This window comes from Mucor mucedo (genome assembly GCF_025094135.1).
Source record: "Mucor mucedo strain NRRL 3635 chromosome Unknown EV154scaffold_81, whole genome shotgun sequence".
NCBI lineage: Eukaryota > Fungi > Mucoromycota > Mucoromycetes > Mucorales > Mucoraceae > Mucor > Mucor mucedo.
In genome coordinates, this window is record NW_026252365.1 from 131698 (window position 1) to 149889 (window position 18192).

The window sequence follows — 18192 nt, forward strand, 5'->3', positions numbered from 1 at the left end:
ACAATTAGCTTTATCACCCATCCTCACTTTCCGTTTTAACCCAGAGACAAATTTCGTTCAGTTTAATGATAACTATTTCCAAAGCTCAAGGCATATTTGAGATGACAAGCACTCACGTCATAAGCTTTTATGGGACTTATATAACGCCCATGCTCAGGTTTGACAAGAAGCGGCTCACGTATGTTAGCTCAGCTATTGCCGCAACACTACTATATACATTGTATAGAAAAATAGTCTTACCTCCTCCTGGCATCCGTAACATTCCAAGAGTCAATTTTCTATATTTTATTCTGTCTGCTCTTAAAAATGATGACCCTATTTATCAATTAAAAAACTTGTACGCGCCATTGATATCAAAGGCTAATGGCACCTATGTGGTAGTTTTATAATAATAGAGATATCGTACCCGTACTGATTGTATATATGATATAAATATAGAGACTCAATCGCGCTGGCTGGTCTGTTTATGTCCAAAATCCTGTTGATATCAGAAAAGTTTTATTGAATTCAGGTAATGATCAGGTCTGCTTTTCTTTTTGAAAGTTAAAGATAATTGTTTACTAGATATTTTTCCCAAGGCGCCAAATTCTTTTGGTAAAGGTGACACACTGATCAATGGTATCTTGCGCCATCCCAGTATACTCACAGAAACAGGTTCTAAATGGAAGGTTCATAGAAACGTAAAGTTAACCACTCGTTACCCTTTGGTACATGTATTTAACTCCCATTGTTAAATCACTTACAATAGGCTGCAAATCCTGCTTTTCAACGTGCAATGCCTGTGCAGCTTTTCGGAAAGTTGACCCAACAATTATTTACTGAAATTGAAAAGGAAAATGGAACTATTGACATGTCAGACTATATTGAAAGGTTTACCTTCGATGCGATCACAGCTGCTGGTTTTGGTAGGTTCATAAATTATTATAAAATAGGCTTCCTATGAACAATGAACTATTAACAATATTTTTATAACTAATTTTCGTCATAGGTTACAATGCTAACGCTATAGGAGACAAAAACAGCGAATGGGTTAAATATTATTCTTCCCTAATGGATGGAGCCTTTGTACCAATATATGCCATCGTCCCTATACTAGATACAAGTCTTCGATGGATGTCTCCTTCTCGTGTTCAGCTTCATAAAACTTTAAAAATATTTTTGAAACGGATTGGCGACATCGTCACCGAAAAACGCGCACTGATAGCGAATAAAGGGGGTATAGGTTCTTTAGATGACAGCGAAAAAGATCTATGCACCTTGATGATTGAAGCAGAATCAGGCGATGGGGGAGTCCTGACAAACGAACAAATGCTGGTATGCCTAATATTATGCTCAATTTCATTTAAAAATAATTCTTAAATCTACGTGACATCAATCAGAATGACATTCTCGCTTTTATGCTTGCTGGACATGAAACAACCGCAAATGCGCTGGGATCAGCTATGTACCACCTTGCTGTTCATGAAGTAGTCAAGTTTTTTGTAGAGATTACTGATAACTTAGCTGACGAGCGTTTTTTTTAGGAAATTCAACAAAAGCTGCGTAACGAAGCTATTGAATGGTTAGGTAATGCACCCGAAGACATTATTCCGACTGTCGAACAATCAAAGAACATGGTGTTTCTGAACATGGTTATCAAAGAGGTATATTTCTCATTCAATATTCTAAAAAAAATGTACTGACACTTTAAACTTAAGAACCTTCGCATCATACCACCTATTGTCTGGACTCAACCTCGAATTGTAACAGAGGATACAGAACTCGGGGATTTCATGATTCCCAAAGGTACAATCGTAACCACAGACATTCTCGGTGCTCAATTGGATGAAACTATTTGGGACGATCCTTACCTTTTTAATCCTGAACGCTTCAACCCAAAAAATGAAGAGAACAAGCGTGCATTCAATGCATACTTACCGTTTGGCAAAGGTCAACAACAATGTATCGGCTTCAATATGAGCCTTGCAGAGCAACGCGTTCTTTTGGCTATGATTGTCAGAAAATACAAATGGAGTTTGCCCCATGATTCAATTCACAAAAATGGTATGGTTATTGCTGGTACAGATAGTATCGGACCCAAAGAACTCGTTCTTGACTTTACTAAGCGATATTAAATAAAGAGTTTGATGTATTGCTTTAGTGTAAATATAATCGGTATTAAAAACGTCATTAATACTAGCCAGTTCAATTAAACTGAAGCAAAATAAGAATGACTTTTTAGCTTACAAAGAATTCCATTCTAAATATGAATGGTCCAGCAAGCATAATTTAATAATACAATTTTTGTCCATCTTTATTACTGTTAATTTATTATGTATTATTTTTATGAAAAAAAAAAAAGACATTTCAGTGACTGAAATGCTACAAAAATGCGATAAAAGAAAAGACTGAAGCTAAGTATCAAACTTCTTAAGCCATACGAATAACACCAGCGTGCATCAACTTGCGGACATTGGCGGCGATTTGAGGGTTCTTCAAATGTTCTTGAGCAGCCTTGGGATCTTCTTGCATTTGTTGAAGAATTTGTTGCATAACAGGGTCACCGAGGATACGTTGGATCTCAGGGTCTTGTGCGGCTCTCTTGAGAGTCTCTTCTTGACTTTCATTAGCACCACCCATGGGGCTCATGGCAGTATAGGCTTTGGTTAATTGCTGTTGGATTTCACGAGCACACTTTCCATCCTTATCCGTCTCCTTGGCCAAAGTAAGGGTATCGATAGATTCTTGGAAATCTTTTTTGACGAGCTGAGCGGCAGCTTTACGAATATAACCACGAGCTATAATGTTTGTTAGCACTAATTTTTCTCGACCATGTCCTTTTTTTTAACTTACTGAAAGTAGGGTCAAGTTCAATACACTTGTCAGCATCCTTCTCAGCTTCGTTAATGGCCATTAACTTCAAGTAACACGCGGCACGGTTAGAATAAGGTCTAACGTCCTTATCATTACGCTTGATGGCTTCAGTGTATTGTTCAATAGCCTCGGGCCTAATAGACGATTATTAACATTATGATAGTATGACATAATGAGATACAGATAAACTTACCACTTAGCAGACTTGAAAAGAGCGTTACCAGCCTCACGTGCCTTATCGGCAAGTTCAGGATTGTAATAGGCGGCCTTTTCTTGTTCCTTCTTGAGCTTTTCAGTATCACGAAGCTTTTGAAGAGTCTCAGGTGTGCGATGCTCGGTTAAAGACTTTCCATAGTACTTGATAGCTTCGTCCAAGTTGTCTAACTTGAGATAAGCATTACCAATACGTTGAAGAGCTCTAGAAGAGGCAAATTACTATCTCAGTAATACATTCTTGTTTTTTTCAAAATAAATATATATAAACTTACCTTGCAATCAACTTATAATCACATCTTAATTCACGACCGCGCTCGATGGCATCCTCACAGACCTTGATACAATCCTCGAACTTCTCTTGTTCGAAAAGTACAGCTAATAAAAAAAAATTCTTAGAAGCATGTTAATTTTAACTTTTAATTATGTACTTTACCAGCTTTGTTGGTCAAGAAGGTAATGTTGGTGTTATCCAATTCATAAGCCTTGTCGTAAAAACCAAGAGCGGCTTCAAACTCACGCTTCTTGTAGGCTTGATTACCGAGGTCCTTTTGGGCTAAAGCTAATTGCTTGTTATCTTCGGACATGTTATAAATTCTTTTTAAGGTTAAAGGAAAAGAAAAAGAGAAAATAAAAAATCACGGTTTATAAAGTTCAATAATGCTCTTTGGTCTACGCATTTTCAAAAGGCTTCTGGAACTCTCGATTTGTGACTTGTTTGTTTGCGAGATGTTTACTCAGAGCCAAGTGCCATATTTTCATCAATCCGTATACTAATGAATGAGCCAGGTTATATTTAAATGCTTAACTTGGAGAATACGTCCTATTTAAGTGTTTTAACTTGATGTGACTTTAGGATAGAGAAAATGCTTTTACGGAGTTGTCCATTTGGGACTTTGGTGGGTGGCTTTGAATTGCTGCTATTTAAGTCAACATATTAAGCATGGCTTTATTAATAAAGCTGCTTGGTAGAGTTCATTTTTTTTAAAAAAATTTACTTCCTGTTGCATATATTAGAAGTGTTGAATATAAGTATATATGCACTACACAAAACTTTCAATGACACGTAAATAGGGTTTAATGACTGAAGCAAAAGTATAATTTCCAAGTGACATAAATTTTAACAATGCAAAAAAATGTGAAACTTATGTCATTTTGATAAAGTATCTGAATTACCAAACTAAGCATACACCAATATCCTTTGCTTTGTTAGGGGTTCTTAGTTTCGGAAAATAACGAATACAGTTAATATCATGAAAATAGCATTTTAGTTTATAAAAAATAATTTCATTCCCTTGAACGATAAACCGGCTCAAATCAATCAATTTGACTTCCACAATTATCATATGTTGCATTTAGGCGACCATTTTCAAATCAAAATGTAAAAAAAAAACAAAAAGACAAAAAACGTTTATTTTCCGATAGAAGATTGGCTCAAAGACCGTAAAAAAAACTGGGATCACTTAAGTGTATCTATATTTGACCTGCGATAATAGACTTAGAAAGAGCTAGTTACGATGTTGACAAGCATTTCTTATGTTTGCTCTTCTCCGTTGCTCCTGGGGAGCTTCTGCATGTTTAAATCTTTGGAGAATTCTGTTTCCAGTACGAAGTAACTGAACAATATCAACCCTGTTTAAGCAAGCAACCATTGGCTGTCCCTAAGAGACCCAATTAATCAGAGATAACACCCACCGAACACTGGGGGTACAGTTTCAATGAGCAAACCATCATGATTAATGCTATAAACTAATAAAAGTAACTGTAAGACTGACTTTCTGGGAATAGACTGCATAGTACAAATATAAAATTATCATACCTGTAGCAGTGTAAGACACTGTTTGTAACGGAAACCCAATTCTAGATTGCATTCTTCTTTGGATAGATAAAGAGAAAATGTATATACCACCCCTCTTTTTCCAAATATAGTAATTACCACCCCTGTTCGGTCACGCCGGACAGTAAATGTCCGGTGGAAGTGAATCACTTTATACCCATTTATTAGGCTCCTTTGTGGATCACTTTATACCCATTTATTAGGCTCGTTGTTGGATCATTTAATACCCATTTATTAGGTTCATTTATAATGTTTTTTTTGGATCACTTAATACCTATTTTTTAGGCTCGTGTACAGTATATTTTTGGATCACTTAATACTTAGTTTTTAGGCTCATGTATAGTGTATTTTTGGATCACTTAATACCTATTTTTTAGGCCTATGAACCAGGTCCGAATAATTGTTTGAGGAGAGGCGGGGGGATTCAGGTACCATTTTACTTTTTCCATTTGACAATTTACAACGATCATATAAATGAACAATCAAGAAAGTATTGCTGAAGGCGAGCGTCTCATTATTCCTACAAGAGTAGAAGTAGCCCCAAGAAATCCTTTAATCGAGACACTCTTCATAAAATTGAACCAGTCCAAGAATGAAGTATCACTTAAGGAAGTTGATGTCGAAGATGTTGATGACACATTGATTAAGGACAAGTTGACATGTGGTAAATGCCATAAGACGTTCAACTCGAGATCATCCCTGATCAAGCACTTGAAGGTCAAACACCATATTGTAATCGTTGGTGTCAAGCATGGGCGTCCTGACCAAGGTGGAAGGCTTGCATACTATATCCGCCAGCAGCAAAAGAAGGCCGATGGAAATTCTGTTTTGAGAGTCGATGAAAAAAAAACTTAAGAAGCAAATAAGGAAACAAATTAGTTATGAGGCGGTAAAAGCCAAGAAGAAAGCTGAGTGGGCTTTGTTGGAGAGTAAGGACCTTCTTGAAAACCTTAAGGTTTTATGGGATACGTCTGATGGTGTATGGAGACCAGATTTTACCTATGTACAATATATTGAAGATGTCTCTCCCATTTACCAATATCTCATCACGAAACTATGTTTGGAAGATTCATATGTACGAAAATATAGTGAGCCTAAAACATAGGTATTAAGTGATCCAAAAATACACTGTACATGAGCCTAAAAACTAAGTATTAAGTGATCCAAAAATACACTATACATGAGCCTAAAAAATAAGTATTAAGTGATCCAACAATGAGCCTAAAAAATGGGTATAAAGTGATTCACTTCCACCGGACATTTACTGTCCGGCGTGACCGAACAGGGGTGGTAATTACTATATTTGGAAAAAGAGGGGTGGTATATACAGGCTCACTTTTTAAAAGCATAGTTTTGATTAACATAATGGATATTTAAAAGTTATATTTTTTATTGCATTGTACACGATTTAAAACCCAATCAAGCCCAATAACAGAACTTATGAAATTTCCTTTTTCCTGCAAGTCTAACTGATTTCTCCTTTTTCAACTTACCTTTCCTATTATTTGAACAAAATGTCAATGGACATCCAGCCTTATTGTCCTATTCCTGTTCTGTAACAGTTCATATCGAGACCTACAAAACTGCGATTCAAGAATCTGGTTCCAAACATGGTGTAAAATAGAATTTTAACAAACGTCAAAATCCCCCTACTGGGTACTTAAATGGTAGACAAAGACAGTCAACCTATGTCTTCAGAGAATACTATGTATGCCGTCGTTCCGGCTCCAAAAGAGAACATGCTGGTGTTGTCCGAGGTGTTACTTCCGTTCAGGTACGCGGTTTGCAGACGAGAAGCAAGAAGATCAAATGCCCCGCCGCTCTGAAGGTTGTCTGTTTGCCAGGTAGTTCATCAATGGTTACTGCAAGCTCGTAGTTTATGTCTTGACACTACCCACAGCACTACCATTTTTTTTTCAACCGAATCCTGTATACGATTGTCACACGCCTTTCCTTGACTAGTGCTGGTTGTCCTGTTGCTTCTTTTTTCTCTTAATCGATCAATCAATGGGTCCATTGGCCAACTTCTTGGGGTTCTTGAGAAATATTGTTGGGATCTACGCAAAGATAACAAAAAAACATATATATTAATTAATTAATAAACGCGTGTTCCCTTCCCTCTGCCTAAAAAGTAAAAGTAAAGCAGCCCTCTTCTTTTAAAAACCGCTCAAAAACTCCTCCCAAGCTTTCCACGTCATGCCCAAATTTTCGGTGTTTGACAAAATTGGACAATCCTATAGGCCAATTAAAAAAATCGTTGTGTTTGAAAGCTCAAGTTAATATATTTTTACACCTCTATTTGAAAACCACACTTTTTCTTTCAATAAAATGGCCAAGCTGGATGTCAGCAGCCAAAAGATACTTTTAAAAAGAACTATTCTCGGTTTAATAGCCGTAGTAGCTTTTTCGTCACGTCTTTTCAGTATAATCAGATATGAATCTATTATTCACGAGTTTGACCCATGGTACTATTTTGTTTAACAGGATATTTGCATATAAATTAAGTGTACTAACTCATCATCTCAACAAAGGTTCAATTACCGTGCGACAAGAATGTTAGTTCAAGATGGGTTTTTTGAATTCTGGAATTGGTTTGATGACCGTTCCTGGTATCCTTTAGGTCGCGTTGTTGGAGGTACAATTTATCCAGGTTTAATGGTTACAGCTGCCATCATTCATAATGTATTACACTATTTGCATTTTCCCGTTGATATTCGCAATATTTGTGTTCTTTTGGCTCCCATGTTCTCTGGTTTGACTGCTTATGCCACATACCTTTTGACAACAGAACTCAAGGATAGCTCAGCTGGTTTATTGGCTGCTGTTTTTATGGGTATCGCACCGGGTTATATTTCACGTTCGGTTGCTGGCTCTTACGATAACGAAGCCATTGCTATTTTCTTACTGATGTTCACATTTTATCTTTGGATTAAAGCATTGAAATTGGGTTCCGCTCTTTGGGCTTCTGCTGCTGCTTTCTTCTACTTCTATATGGTTGCTGCTTGGGGTGGTTATGTCTTTATCATCAATATCATTCCTCTTCATGTATTTGTCTTGATGTTGATGGGAAGATTTAGTAGTCGCATCTATGTTTCTTATTCAACCTTTTATATCTTGGGTACATTGATGTCAATGCAGATTCCTTTTGTCGGCTTCCAACCCACTCGTACTTCAGAGCATATGGCTGCTTTAGGCGTATTTGGACTCTGCCAAATTATGGGTTTTGTAAACTTATTGCGTAGTCATCTTCAACAGAAGCAATTCCAAATTGTACTCAGAGCATTTGTTGCCGTTACCTTTACTTTAGGTACCGCTGTTCTCGTTTTGTTAACCCTTAGTGGTTATGTTGCTCCATGGACTGGTAGGTTTTACTCTCTTTGGGATACTGGTTATGCCAAGATCCATATTCCTATCATTGCATCGGTATCTGAACATCAACCTACTGCATGGCCTATGTTCTTCTTCGATTTACAAATGCTCATCTTTGTTTTCCCGGTTGGTATTTACCTTTGCTTCCAACAATTACGTGATGAACACGTCTTTGTGATTGTTTACAGTATTTTCGCCTCGTACTTTGCTGGTGTTATGGTACGTTTGATGTTGACTTTGACTCCTGTCGTCTGTATCTGTGGTGGCATAGCTATTTCTACTTTGTTAGACACTTATCTTGATTTCTCCACTGCTGAAAAAATAGAAAGGACCACTTCTGAAGCCGTCGCTACTGCTGCGGATGAAAAACCCAAGAAGACATCCAAGAAAAAGGAGAAGGAAGAAAAGAAGTATGGTATTCTTGGTAACGATACACGTGTTATGGTCATTGGTACATTTACATTCTTCCTCTTCATGTTCGTTTGGCATTGTACATGGGTTACATCCAACGCTTATTCTTCACCCTCTGTTGTTTTAGCATCTCGTAACCCCGATGGATCTCAACGTATCATTGATGATTTCAGAGAGGCATATTATTGGTTGCGTAAAAATACTGATGAAGATGCCAAGATCATGTCTTGGTGGGATTACGGTTACCAAATTGCTGGTTTCTCTAACCGTACCACATTAGTTGATAATAATACATGGAACAACACTCATATCGCTACCGTAGGTCGTGCCATGTCTACCAATGAAGCCGACTCTTATGAGATTATGAAAAAACATGATGTCAGTTATGTTCTCGTCATTTTTGGTGGTCTTTTAGGATACTCTGGCGATGATATCAACAAATTCCTTTGGATGATTCGTATTGCTCAAGGTATCTGGCCTGACAAAATCAAGGAATCAGATTTTTTCACAGCTCAAGGAGAATACCGTGTCGACGACCAGGCATCCAAGGCAATGAAGGAATCACTTATGTACAAGATGAGTTATTACCGTTTTAACGAAATGTTTGGTGGCCGTCAACCTTATGATCGTGTGCGTAACCAACCTCTTCCGGCTAAAGGACCCGAGTTGTCTGTTTTGGACGAAGCTTTTACTTCAGAAAACTGGATTGTTAGAATTTACAAGGTAAAGGATTATGATGCTTTTGGTAGAGATCATCATGAGGCTATGGCTTTTGAAGCTGGCAACAAAAAAATAAAGGCCAAGAGAAGTAAAAAGAGTTCAGATCGTAGAAGACGCTCAGCGGCATCATATGATGATTTGGATTAAAAAAACATATATCAATCCCCACATTTTTAACCTTGTAAACAAAACAAAATAAAATAAATTTACAATATTTATTTCATGGGAAAGTTAAAAATTTCAACACCTTCAATATCTTGAACAGGAAAACCAAAAATTTGACCATAGAACCACTGCTCTAACTCCACTGAACGCTTGATATTTTCAGCCCTACGGAAACCATGAGCTTCACCTTCAAAAAGAACATAGGCAACAGGGACACCGTTTTTCTTAAGCGCGTCAACCATTACTTCAGCCTGGGAAGGAGGAACAACCTTATCTTCGGAACCTTGGAAAAAGATGACCGGACAATCAATGTTACCGGCACTGAAAAGAGGAGAACGTTCTTCGTAAATGGCTTTATCTTTGGGGTATTCACCAATTAAATTATCAGGGTATCTTGATTCGAATTTGTGTGTTTCTTTAGCTAACAAAGTAATATCTGAGATACCGTATCGACAACAACCAGCTTGGAACACTTTGCGGAAAGCAATAGCGGCCAAAGTAGTAAAACCACCGGCACTGCCTCCTTCAATGGTTAACTTGGCTCTGTCAACTAAACCTTGATCAGCCAAGTAGAGGGCAGCGTTACAACAGTCGTCCACATCAACAATACCCCAATTTTTTTGAAGGCGGTTACGGTATTCCCGACCGTAGCCAGTGCTACCACCATAATTGACATCAGCAATCGCAAAACCACGGGTGGTCCAATATTGTATACTACGGCTGTAGCTATTATGAGTCTGTCCTGTAGGTCCACCGTGAGAAAGGACACGCAAAGGAGGTAATCCTTCGCCCGCATAGTTCGGATTCTTGGGTTCGTAGAAGTAACAATAGGCAGTTTTACCATCGGTTGTAGGAAACTCAATTTCTTTGCCAACTGTGATATAAGATGGGTCTAAGCGAGTGGCAGCTGACTTTTGATGAACGTTGAGAATTACCTCTTTATCAAGGTTGTAGGATATGACTTCTGTGGGTTCAGTAGCAGAAGCCATATTGGCGATAACAATTTCATCGCCATTACTGTCGACGTAAGTGCGAATGTCCGAGAAGGAATCATATTTGCATTTTAAGTCAGTCATCGTCTTAGCTTGTTTATCCAAAATGGCTAAAGAATGTTTGTTTGTAACAACAAGTTTATGAGCACATGATTTGAGAGGGGTATAGTCCGAATTGTTAAATCTCCAAGCAGGACCAACGAACTCTTGTTCAAGTGGTTGGGGTAACAAAAGTTGAATAGAGTTCCCATCGTATTCGTATAAATTCCAGAATCCAGAACGGTCAGAAGCAAAGTAGAGGGAACCATCAATACCAAATTCAGGTTGCTAATATAATATTTAGATAAGTCGACTATATTATAGATGTGGCACAATTAAGACTAACCGAAATACTTTCGTCAATAACATCACCAGCAATACACACCAAATTTTTAAGCTCCAGCGACGTACCATCGAATTCAGTATTTGCGTAATAGAGTTGAGTGTAATCCCAGGGCATATTGGGATGGACCCAGCTAACAAAGGTCAAATCGTTGTTCTCGGAAAGACGGGGGGTGGAATAAAAATCTTTGCCTTCAGCAATGACTTGTTCTTTACCCGTCTTTAAGTCAATGCAAACAAGTACATTTACAACATCTTTTGGTTCTTCCTTTTCAAAATGTTCTTCCCGAATACAAACAAGGAATCGATTCTTTCGATCAATGGCAAAGTCAGCATAGCGATACAGTGTATGAGCTTTGGTCAATGGGGCAATGTTACCCTCCAAATCAATGGTGTAAATACGTGTGTCCGCATTGTTCGAAAATACAACAAGTCCGTTGGAGACCTTAAAAGCACCACGACCATATTCATGAACACGAGTCAGACAGTTGTATTCTAAGGGTAAGAGCGCTTTGGGGGCGACGCTTGTGTCGGTAAGTGATTGTCTAAAGATTTGGCCGCGGCCTTGTTCATGAGACACAGCTTGAGTCCAGTAAATGTATTCACCATCGACACAAGTATCTGTAGCTAAGGCTCCTGCTGATAAAGAGTCGCCTGTGATAGGTGAAGGCCATGCACCAAAAGGTTTAACTTGAACCATAGTATATTTTTTTACGTGTAAGGAAGAAGGAAAAAGGTGAAAGATACTTTGTTAAGAAAAAACTTCCAAATAAGGCCTCGATAATTGACATAGCGCTCCATGTCTGACTCTGGAAGTCTGAGGCTACACGAATGTTACTTTTATTTCTTTTTTTTAAAAAAAATGAATAAACTCATAAGATATAATGATAAGAAGCAGTTATGATCTGTAAGACCCAAGTAGAAGAAGGACGTGCTGCATTTGAAAAAGCAGGCAATGAAGCTGTCCCAGCAGGGGATTGCATTGCATCGAATAGCTTTATTGTTTACACGGTTTTTTTTTTATATCTGTTTTGCTATTCTCTTCTCTCTTTGCTGTAATTTTATTTTATATGGCCTCCCCAACCACTCATAAGGCGCATGCTGCTAATAGTAAATACCCTTTTCTTTTAACGAGTGCCTCTAAACTTATATACTTAATGTTATGTAGCTTGTAATAGTTGTAACACTGGGGTGAAAAAAAAAAGTTGTAATAATTGTTCGGCAGTAAAGTATCAAGATAACCAAGAAGAAACAATAGCCGTCTATATAAAAAATGACCCATCTATCACGAGCACTAATAACTTTAGCAAAAGACAACGTCGTCGACAGTGCTGTTTGTGTTTTTTCCATAGCAACGCAACATCCAGGACCATTGTATTTTTTATATTCTCTATGTTTGTGCTGGGAGCCATTACCGCATTTTTTTGTTGGCCACGTACACCAAGAATTTCGATGGGTGGGGGAGCAACCTCACTGAATGGTATGCCCCCGGATTGGTGGGCAGGAGAAAGATTTCCAATAGAAGCACAAGATAACACAATTTTACCATCCAGACCTTCTTTAAGAGGTACATGGCAAATCAACGTGACATTAGATAATAGAGATAACTGGATTCCAACACATATTCGTAGTCTAGAATTTGTGTTACTAGACAGCTTGACGTTAGCCAAATTTGCTTGGGCATCTTCCTCTGCAATGGTATTACAGCCAAAAACCATTTCTCCACTTAGTTTGACCTTTAATGTCAACTATCAAGCTCCTGATAATACAGATCCTACATTTCAAAATTTGTATGCTTCCTGTGGTCCATTAAAGAGCCCCGATAGTCGAAGACCAGCATTGAATGTATTATTAAAGGTAAAATTATATTTCTTTTTTGCGCAATTGTTATTTCCTGATCAGCCAAAATAGGTTTACATCCGCCTGTATGGAATCATTTGGACTCCGATTGTAAGTTCGACGCCTTACACTGGAGGGCTACTTTGTCCAATGAAGTAGGGCATTAAAGACACAGCTGCATTAAATAAAATGTGAAGTGCGGTTTTTATTATTTCTGTTTTTATTTTTTATTTTTTATTATTTTTATTTTCGTATGAAAGAACTTTATGAATTCGAAGTGCAAATAAGAAACCCTGTTCCATTGTGCAAATTGTAAAAAGCTTTTAAATGTAGATTATGCTTCAATGTCAATTCTCTTTCGTTTTGATCTTGTTCTTCCTTGACCAGTTCATTTAAACAAGAGTCAAACCAGTGCTGCTCTAACAGTATCATATTTTTGTCTTTAGTATTCTCTTTCATTTCTTCGCGTAGTAAATTATTGATGAGTACGTATTTGCGGATTGGTAAGTCGATACGTGTTTGATCATATTCTGCCAATTTTGCGTGAGAGATCAATTGGATATAGTTATTGCTGCTTGACATTTTGTCAGAGTGTAATGCTGTCAGAGTGTAATGCCTTTATTTTATGGACAAAAAAAATTCAAGAAAGAAAAATGTGATTATTTGAAAGGAGAAAAAAAGGTTATAAATAACAAAAAGAAGGTTAATTAAGTTGCCACAAAGCACTTACTTACTGCGGTTCTGATATGTTAAAAACAGAAAGAAACAACAAATGTGACGTCAAAAAGGGAATAACCTTTACTGTGTATTATTTTTGACGTCGGGAATAATTGATATTCGGATCAATCACGACATTGGCCAACAGTTTTATTCCGAATATGAATACAAGTAGTGGCTGCATTGTTACCAGGACCAGCTTTTTTGCTCGAGTTTAATTTGTTATCACCAGCATTTGTGATTTAACGATTTACAAAATACAGCTACTAAAAGTGAGATAATGTGTGTTTAATCGACTACCTTTACCCTTACTTCTTGTCTGATGACCGATTTATAGTCCACAAAATATGCCAAGTGGCTGCTACATAGAAAGTTTATATTGGCACTATTAGAAATCATTTGACTGAAAAAAATATTAATATATCGCTTTAGATAGGAGTTCCAGCAAATCTATGTCCACTTTATTGGGGGGCGTAAATACAGTGTTTCCACTTGACATCGAGACACTTTTTGGACGAATCAAAATTCATACTTAGGCAATTTGCTTACCTTTTTTGGACAAAGAGAAAATAAAATTTGGATAGAAAAGAGACGAAAGGAGATAATTGTTCGGGTTTTTACCTTCGATGTTCGGAATCCGTCGACATGAACGAGCAAAAAGATTTTCAGACCTCTGTCTGAAATTGAGCTGTCTCTAGAGAACATCAGTGACACCTGTGGATATGCCCTTGAATTTAACTGAGTTCTTCCCAAGCATTCCATTGTCAAAAGAGATAATTGGTAGTTTATCTTTATTTAGGCTGGACGATTATAATTTAAAGTTACTTTCCACTTTCTTGTATTGCGTATTTGCTACTATCATTGTCTATGATCTCTTTACTTCATCTTTTCTTTCTATCTTTGTGTTTTTTCGCTTTCTTTTGTTATATTTTCTACTACCGTCTAATAAAATGTCTGTCATTTCTGCTCTTGCTCTTTGAACACCTTGGTACAGATAGAAGCGGTCTTTTGCAGTTAAACTACCATTGACTTCTTATATCTTGTCGAGATTTAGGAGAATGTAAGTAACATATTGAAGATAGGTAGATATATTCACTGTTTTTGCTGTTGGTATATTTAGTAAAGCATCGCCCATTTCCTCAACAGCCATCCTTTCAATTTCTTTTTTCATATGTCTTTTTGATCCTGTATAAGTATAATATTTTTTGGTAGAGCGCTTCCTAGGCTGGCGACTACTTTCCCCATCACCATAAGAGGCAGCAAATACTTGACTACGGCTTGGGTCTAGTGCGCAAAGTGAGACAGTGATAAAGTTACAATACTTCATTTTATGAATACAGACATGCAATTCGCGCTAGCTTGTATCTGCATTGTCTGAGAAACCTGTTAAAATTGCTACGTATCTTATATGTTCAAGAAAGACTATGGATCTAATATAAATCGAATGATTTTTATAAAAAAAGATGTGCAGATTTAGCAGAATAAATTTACACGAGCAGCTACTGAAGTGAGCAATCTTCCAAATGATCGAGAAAATTAAAAATGTGACTTTTTGTGACGGCTTCTGTCGGTGCAAGTTTTTTTGGCATCAAAAAGCCGAGAAAAAAAAAGAGCTTTATATCCCATATTATTCAATCATGTCTGGAACTATCCAAAAGAAGAAGACCCAAACCAGCCGTAAGGGTAAGAAGGCATGGCGCAAGAATGTCGACATTACAGATGTAGAAGAAGGACAAGAGGAATTACGTGCCATTGAAAGAATTGTGTAAGTTTGAGGGGGTATTTTTTTTCAGATCTTGATCAGGATCTAACTTTTTTTTTTTTTTTTTTTTTTTTTTTGTACTTTTTTCTCTCTCAAAATAGCGGTCATAACAAAGAATTGAAGAACGAAGAACTCTTTACCATTGATGTTGCTGGTGACACTAGTGGTAGATATTAAAGAAGAATAAGAAATCTCAAGGTATTAACTATATCTTTTAGTCAAACGCCGACTTGCAAAGGATAAACCTCTCCGTGTCGAAGAAATTTTAGATCAACGTTCTGCAGTACCTGCTGTCAAGTCTAAAAATGCTTTTAAAAAGGTCGAAATGACCAATGTCATCGAGTCAAGACATGAATATAAAAATGTTGACAGAATTTTGAAGCGCAAGGACCAAGTTCCTATCAAAGTTAGTCATAAAAAGAGAGTCAAGATCTCAACGGACAAATCATATGATCTCTGGGATACACCTGTCGAAGCACCTATTTTACCTGATACCGGCTTTTTGCCAGTAAAGGCCAAATTAAGAGTACCAAAGACAGTAACTGAAAAACCTGCTGGATTAATTCATATTGCTGCCATTGCCACACCTGAAGGTGGACATTCTTATAACCCTAATGTTGTTGAGCATCAACAATTATTAGCTAAGGCTAATGATGCTGAAGAACGTAAAGTCGAAATTCTTAAGAAGCTCCAGGAACAATTATCTTACAGAGAAGAACTCAAGCAACTTGCCGGTGAATTGTCTGCTACTGAAATTACAGCTGAAGGAAAAATTATCTCTACCAGCGTTGACGATGATGAAGAAGAAGAGGATTTGGAAGACAAACCCACAGATGATAAAGCAACAAAGAAGCGTAAAGCGGCTGAGCGTAAAACTCGTTCGCAACGTCACAAATCTCATCGTCTGGCTACAGAAGAATTAACAAAGAAACAAAAATTACAAGAACGTGCTATTCGTCAACAAATTGATAAGCTTCGTGAAATTGAAGCTGAAATTAAGACTAGAATTGAAGATTTAGATAATATTGCCGAGAAGAGAGACGAACGCAAGATTGCCGAAGAAAAGAAGGGTATCAAGAAGTTGGGTAAATATGTCGTCCCTGAATTACCTGTTGACTTCCAATTGACCGACGAATTATGTGAAACTCTTCGTCAATTAAAGGTAAACAAAACAAAACAAAATTGAATATATACATGTATATATATATTATTATTTATTGACGTTGCATTTTATTTTTATAGCCTGAAGGAAATATGTTCCGTGATAGATTCCATAGCATTCAAAAGCGTAATATCATCGAACCCAGAATACCTGTTATTCCAAGCAGAAAGTACAAACTCAAGGAATATGAAAGAAGAGCTTACAAGAACTATGATAACTTGGAGGAAATTAAAAAGAAGAGAGCTGCATCAAAGAAATAGAAATAGAAATAATAAACGAATATAATAATAAATATGTGTAAAAATGTGGTTTATTTTATAAAAATGCAAGCGAGTGTGTGTGTGTGTGCACGATTGTGTGCGTATAGGGGAATAATAAATGCAATTTACCCATTAATGGACATGGGTGACCGACTAGGACTAGTCGAATAAAAGCAGTACTTGTTGACTAGCTCCAAATAAGATTGGGAATTCAAGTCCATAAATGTGGGGGAAGAAGCAAGTGGAGAATGGCAGGATAAACCAGTAGGGGATGAACTTTTACGTCTCATCGGTATAGGCATGGTTTTTGCAGCTAACGGTATAGGTGTCGATGCTGGCGTAACGAATGCTGGGGCAATGGCAGTCGGCGTTGTTGGTATGGGAATGGATGGAACTGAAGTTTTCGCACGAGCCACGGCTTGGTTTTTATTCATGTTAATGGAAGTTGGAGATAAGACTATATTGTTTTTAGCTTGGTGAATCGATTGCCCAAAATCGTATCTTGCTTTTAACCCGTCTTCTTTAGTCTGGGAATTGGCCTTTTTTGTACTTGTTTTTTTACTTGAGATTTGAATTTCATAGTTCCTACCATCATTATTATCCCAGTATTCCGTTGCACCGACTTTATAATTAACAGCAAAATACATTGTAGTAGCATTCGTTGGAACATTAATCTTAAATGAGAACACGTCATAAGTATTATTCTTGTGATCATCTTGTTGATTGTAATTAGCACCGATATTATCTATTGTTTCCCAAAAATCAAACGTATAACGGATTGTAACAGTCTTGTGATAATCAATATTTCGAACTTGTATTTTTCCAACGATTACATCATCTATTAAACGAATCGCATTTTTTTCGATTCTTATATTTTTTGTCTTTTTATCGATGATATCAGATAAACGAGTAGGCCAGTTCACAAATACTAATGACTTTAAAGGCACTTGCTCGTCTTCAGAGGACGAACTCGAACTACTGCTGCTGTCTTCATCATCATCTGTGCCCCAGAATATGTTCTTTTGACTAATAGCCAACGGCGTTTGGGCCTTTCTAAATAAGCATATATCCTCTAAATTATTCTTATTGAAATGTACTGATTTTAAACCTGTTGTAGGTGAGCAAGGTGCAGATGCAGATCTCGGAGTTCTTAGGGATGACTTTAATAAAGTCGGTAGTTCAATCCTTTTATCTGTTTGTGGTGTTGTTGCTTTAGTTGTGATTTTGACTGAAGAAGGTAGAGATAAGGCACTAGCTACCAATTGACGGGTATATTCATTTGTCACAGTATTTGTCTCTGATTCCGTGGCCATTATTGCTTGATAATCCAGTAATAGAGAAGAAGTTTTTTTATTTAAAGTAACACGTTTTTTGTTATTCATGATTAATAAAAAGAAATGTTAAAGAAGAAGAACAAAACAAAAAAAAGGAAAAAAGGCCTTATATTTAGCCCAAAAAAAAAAAAAAAAAAAAAAATTTGTTTTTAATATATACATCATACTCTTATCATG

The 18192-nt window shown here is 37.0% G+C and overlaps 11 protein-coding genes across 11 annotated transcripts; 6 read left to right on the forward strand and 5 right to left on the reverse strand.

Moving 5' to 3' along the window:
• The first annotated feature begins 16 nt into the window (after positions 1 to 16).
• Positions 17 to 2230, forward strand: EV154DRAFT_516814 (cytochrome P450). Its single transcript, XM_051602423.1, has 8 exons — positions 17 to 377; positions 439 to 511; positions 565 to 680; positions 749 to 905; positions 989 to 1314; positions 1380 to 1466; positions 1524 to 1643; positions 1698 to 2230. Exons 1-8 carry the CDS (start codon positions 66 to 68, stop codon positions 2112 to 2114), a joined length of 1608 nt encoding a protein of 535 aa, XP_051455188.1. The 5' UTR covers positions 17 to 65; the 3' UTR covers positions 2115 to 2230.
• Positions 2231 to 2270: 40 nt separating this feature from the next.
• Positions 2271 to 3708, reverse strand: EV154DRAFT_604583 (uncharacterized protein). Its single transcript, XM_051607408.1, has 5 exons — positions 3503 to 3708; positions 3342 to 3444; positions 3047 to 3271; positions 2833 to 2987; positions 2271 to 2777 (listed from the first exon to the last, which is right to left on the reverse strand). The coding sequence occupies exons 1-5, from the start codon at positions 3651 to 3653 to the stop codon at positions 2410 to 2412; spliced, it is 1002 nt and encodes a 333-aa protein (XP_051455189.1). The 5' UTR covers positions 3654 to 3708; the 3' UTR covers positions 2271 to 2409.
• Positions 3709 to 5377: 1669 nt separating this feature from the next.
• EV154DRAFT_566113 (uncharacterized protein) lies at positions 5378 to 5758 on the forward strand (the record flags this gene model as incomplete). The annotated part of the gene is made up of 1 exon (XM_051605935.1): positions 5378 to 5758. One exon carries the CDS (start codon positions 5378 to 5380, stop codon positions 5756 to 5758), a length of 381 nt encoding a protein of 126 aa, XP_051455190.1.
• A 360-nt stretch (positions 5759 to 6118) lies between these two features.
• On the forward strand, positions 6119 to 6779 carry EV154DRAFT_483835 (uncharacterized protein; the record flags this gene model as incomplete). Its single annotated transcript, XM_051598609.1, has 2 exons — positions 6119 to 6193; positions 6528 to 6779. The coding sequence occupies 2 exons, from the start codon at positions 6119 to 6121 to the stop codon at positions 6777 to 6779; spliced, it is 327 nt and encodes a 108-aa protein (XP_051455191.1).
• Positions 6780 to 7112: 333 nt separating this feature from the next.
• On the forward strand, positions 7113 to 9623 carry EV154DRAFT_604585 (Oligosaccharyl transferase STT3 subunit-domain-containing protein). Its single transcript, XM_051607409.1, has 2 exons — positions 7113 to 7368; positions 7435 to 9623. Exons 1-2 carry the CDS (start codon positions 7232 to 7234, stop codon positions 9548 to 9550), a joined length of 2253 nt encoding a protein of 750 aa, XP_051455192.1. The 5' UTR covers positions 7113 to 7231; the 3' UTR covers positions 9551 to 9623.
• Positions 9619 to 11765, reverse strand: EV154DRAFT_468472 (Alpha/Beta hydrolase protein; the record flags this gene model as incomplete). The annotated part of the gene is made up of 2 exons (XM_051597800.1): positions 10946 to 11765; positions 9619 to 10887 (listed from the first exon to the last, which is right to left on the reverse strand). Exons 1-2 carry the CDS (start codon positions 11639 to 11641, stop codon positions 9619 to 9621), a joined length of 1965 nt encoding a protein of 654 aa, XP_051455193.1. The 5' UTR covers positions 11642 to 11765.
• A 260-nt stretch (positions 11766 to 12025) lies between these two features.
• On the forward strand, positions 12026 to 12939 carry EV154DRAFT_553620 (uncharacterized protein; the record flags this gene model as incomplete). The annotated part of the gene is made up of 3 exons (XM_051605137.1): positions 12026 to 12051; positions 12110 to 12798; positions 12853 to 12939. The coding sequence occupies exons 2-3, from the start codon at positions 12334 to 12336 to the stop codon at positions 12937 to 12939; spliced, it is 552 nt and encodes a 183-aa protein (XP_051455194.1). The 5' UTR covers positions 12026 to 12051; positions 12110 to 12333.
• A 39-nt stretch (positions 12940 to 12978) lies between these two features.
• Positions 12979 to 13760, reverse strand: EV154DRAFT_516823 (uncharacterized protein). Its single transcript, XM_051602424.1, has 2 exons — positions 13511 to 13760; positions 12979 to 13396 (listed from the first exon to the last, which is right to left on the reverse strand). Exon 2 carries the CDS (start codon positions 13360 to 13362, stop codon positions 13045 to 13047), a length of 318 nt encoding a protein of 105 aa, XP_051455195.1. The 5' UTR covers positions 13363 to 13396; positions 13511 to 13760; the 3' UTR covers positions 12979 to 13044.
• A 674-nt stretch (positions 13761 to 14434) lies between these two features.
• Positions 14435 to 14922, reverse strand: EV154DRAFT_302859 (uncharacterized protein). Its single transcript, XM_051594870.1, has one exon. It carries the CDS (start codon positions 14822 to 14824, stop codon positions 14531 to 14533), a length of 294 nt encoding a protein of 97 aa, XP_051455196.1. The 5' UTR covers positions 14825 to 14922; the 3' UTR covers positions 14435 to 14530.
• Positions 14923 to 15134: 212 nt separating this feature from the next.
• EV154DRAFT_425119 (ribosome biogenesis protein Nop53/GLTSCR2) lies at positions 15135 to 16445 on the forward strand (the record flags this gene model as incomplete). The annotated part of the gene is made up of 3 exons (XM_051596230.1): positions 15135 to 15262; positions 15361 to 15425; positions 15478 to 16445. The coding sequence occupies 3 exons, from the start codon at positions 15135 to 15137 to the stop codon at positions 16443 to 16445; spliced, it is 1161 nt and encodes a 386-aa protein (XP_051455197.1).
• A 281-nt stretch (positions 16446 to 16726) lies between these two features.
• EV154DRAFT_516831 (putative phosphatase regulatory subunit-domain-containing protein) lies at positions 16727 to 18097 on the reverse strand. Its single transcript, XM_051602425.1, has one exon. It carries the CDS (start codon positions 18061 to 18063, stop codon positions 16807 to 16809), a length of 1257 nt encoding a protein of 418 aa, XP_051455198.1. The 5' UTR covers positions 18064 to 18097; the 3' UTR covers positions 16727 to 16806.
• Between the last annotated feature and the right edge of the window lie 95 nt (positions 18098 to 18192).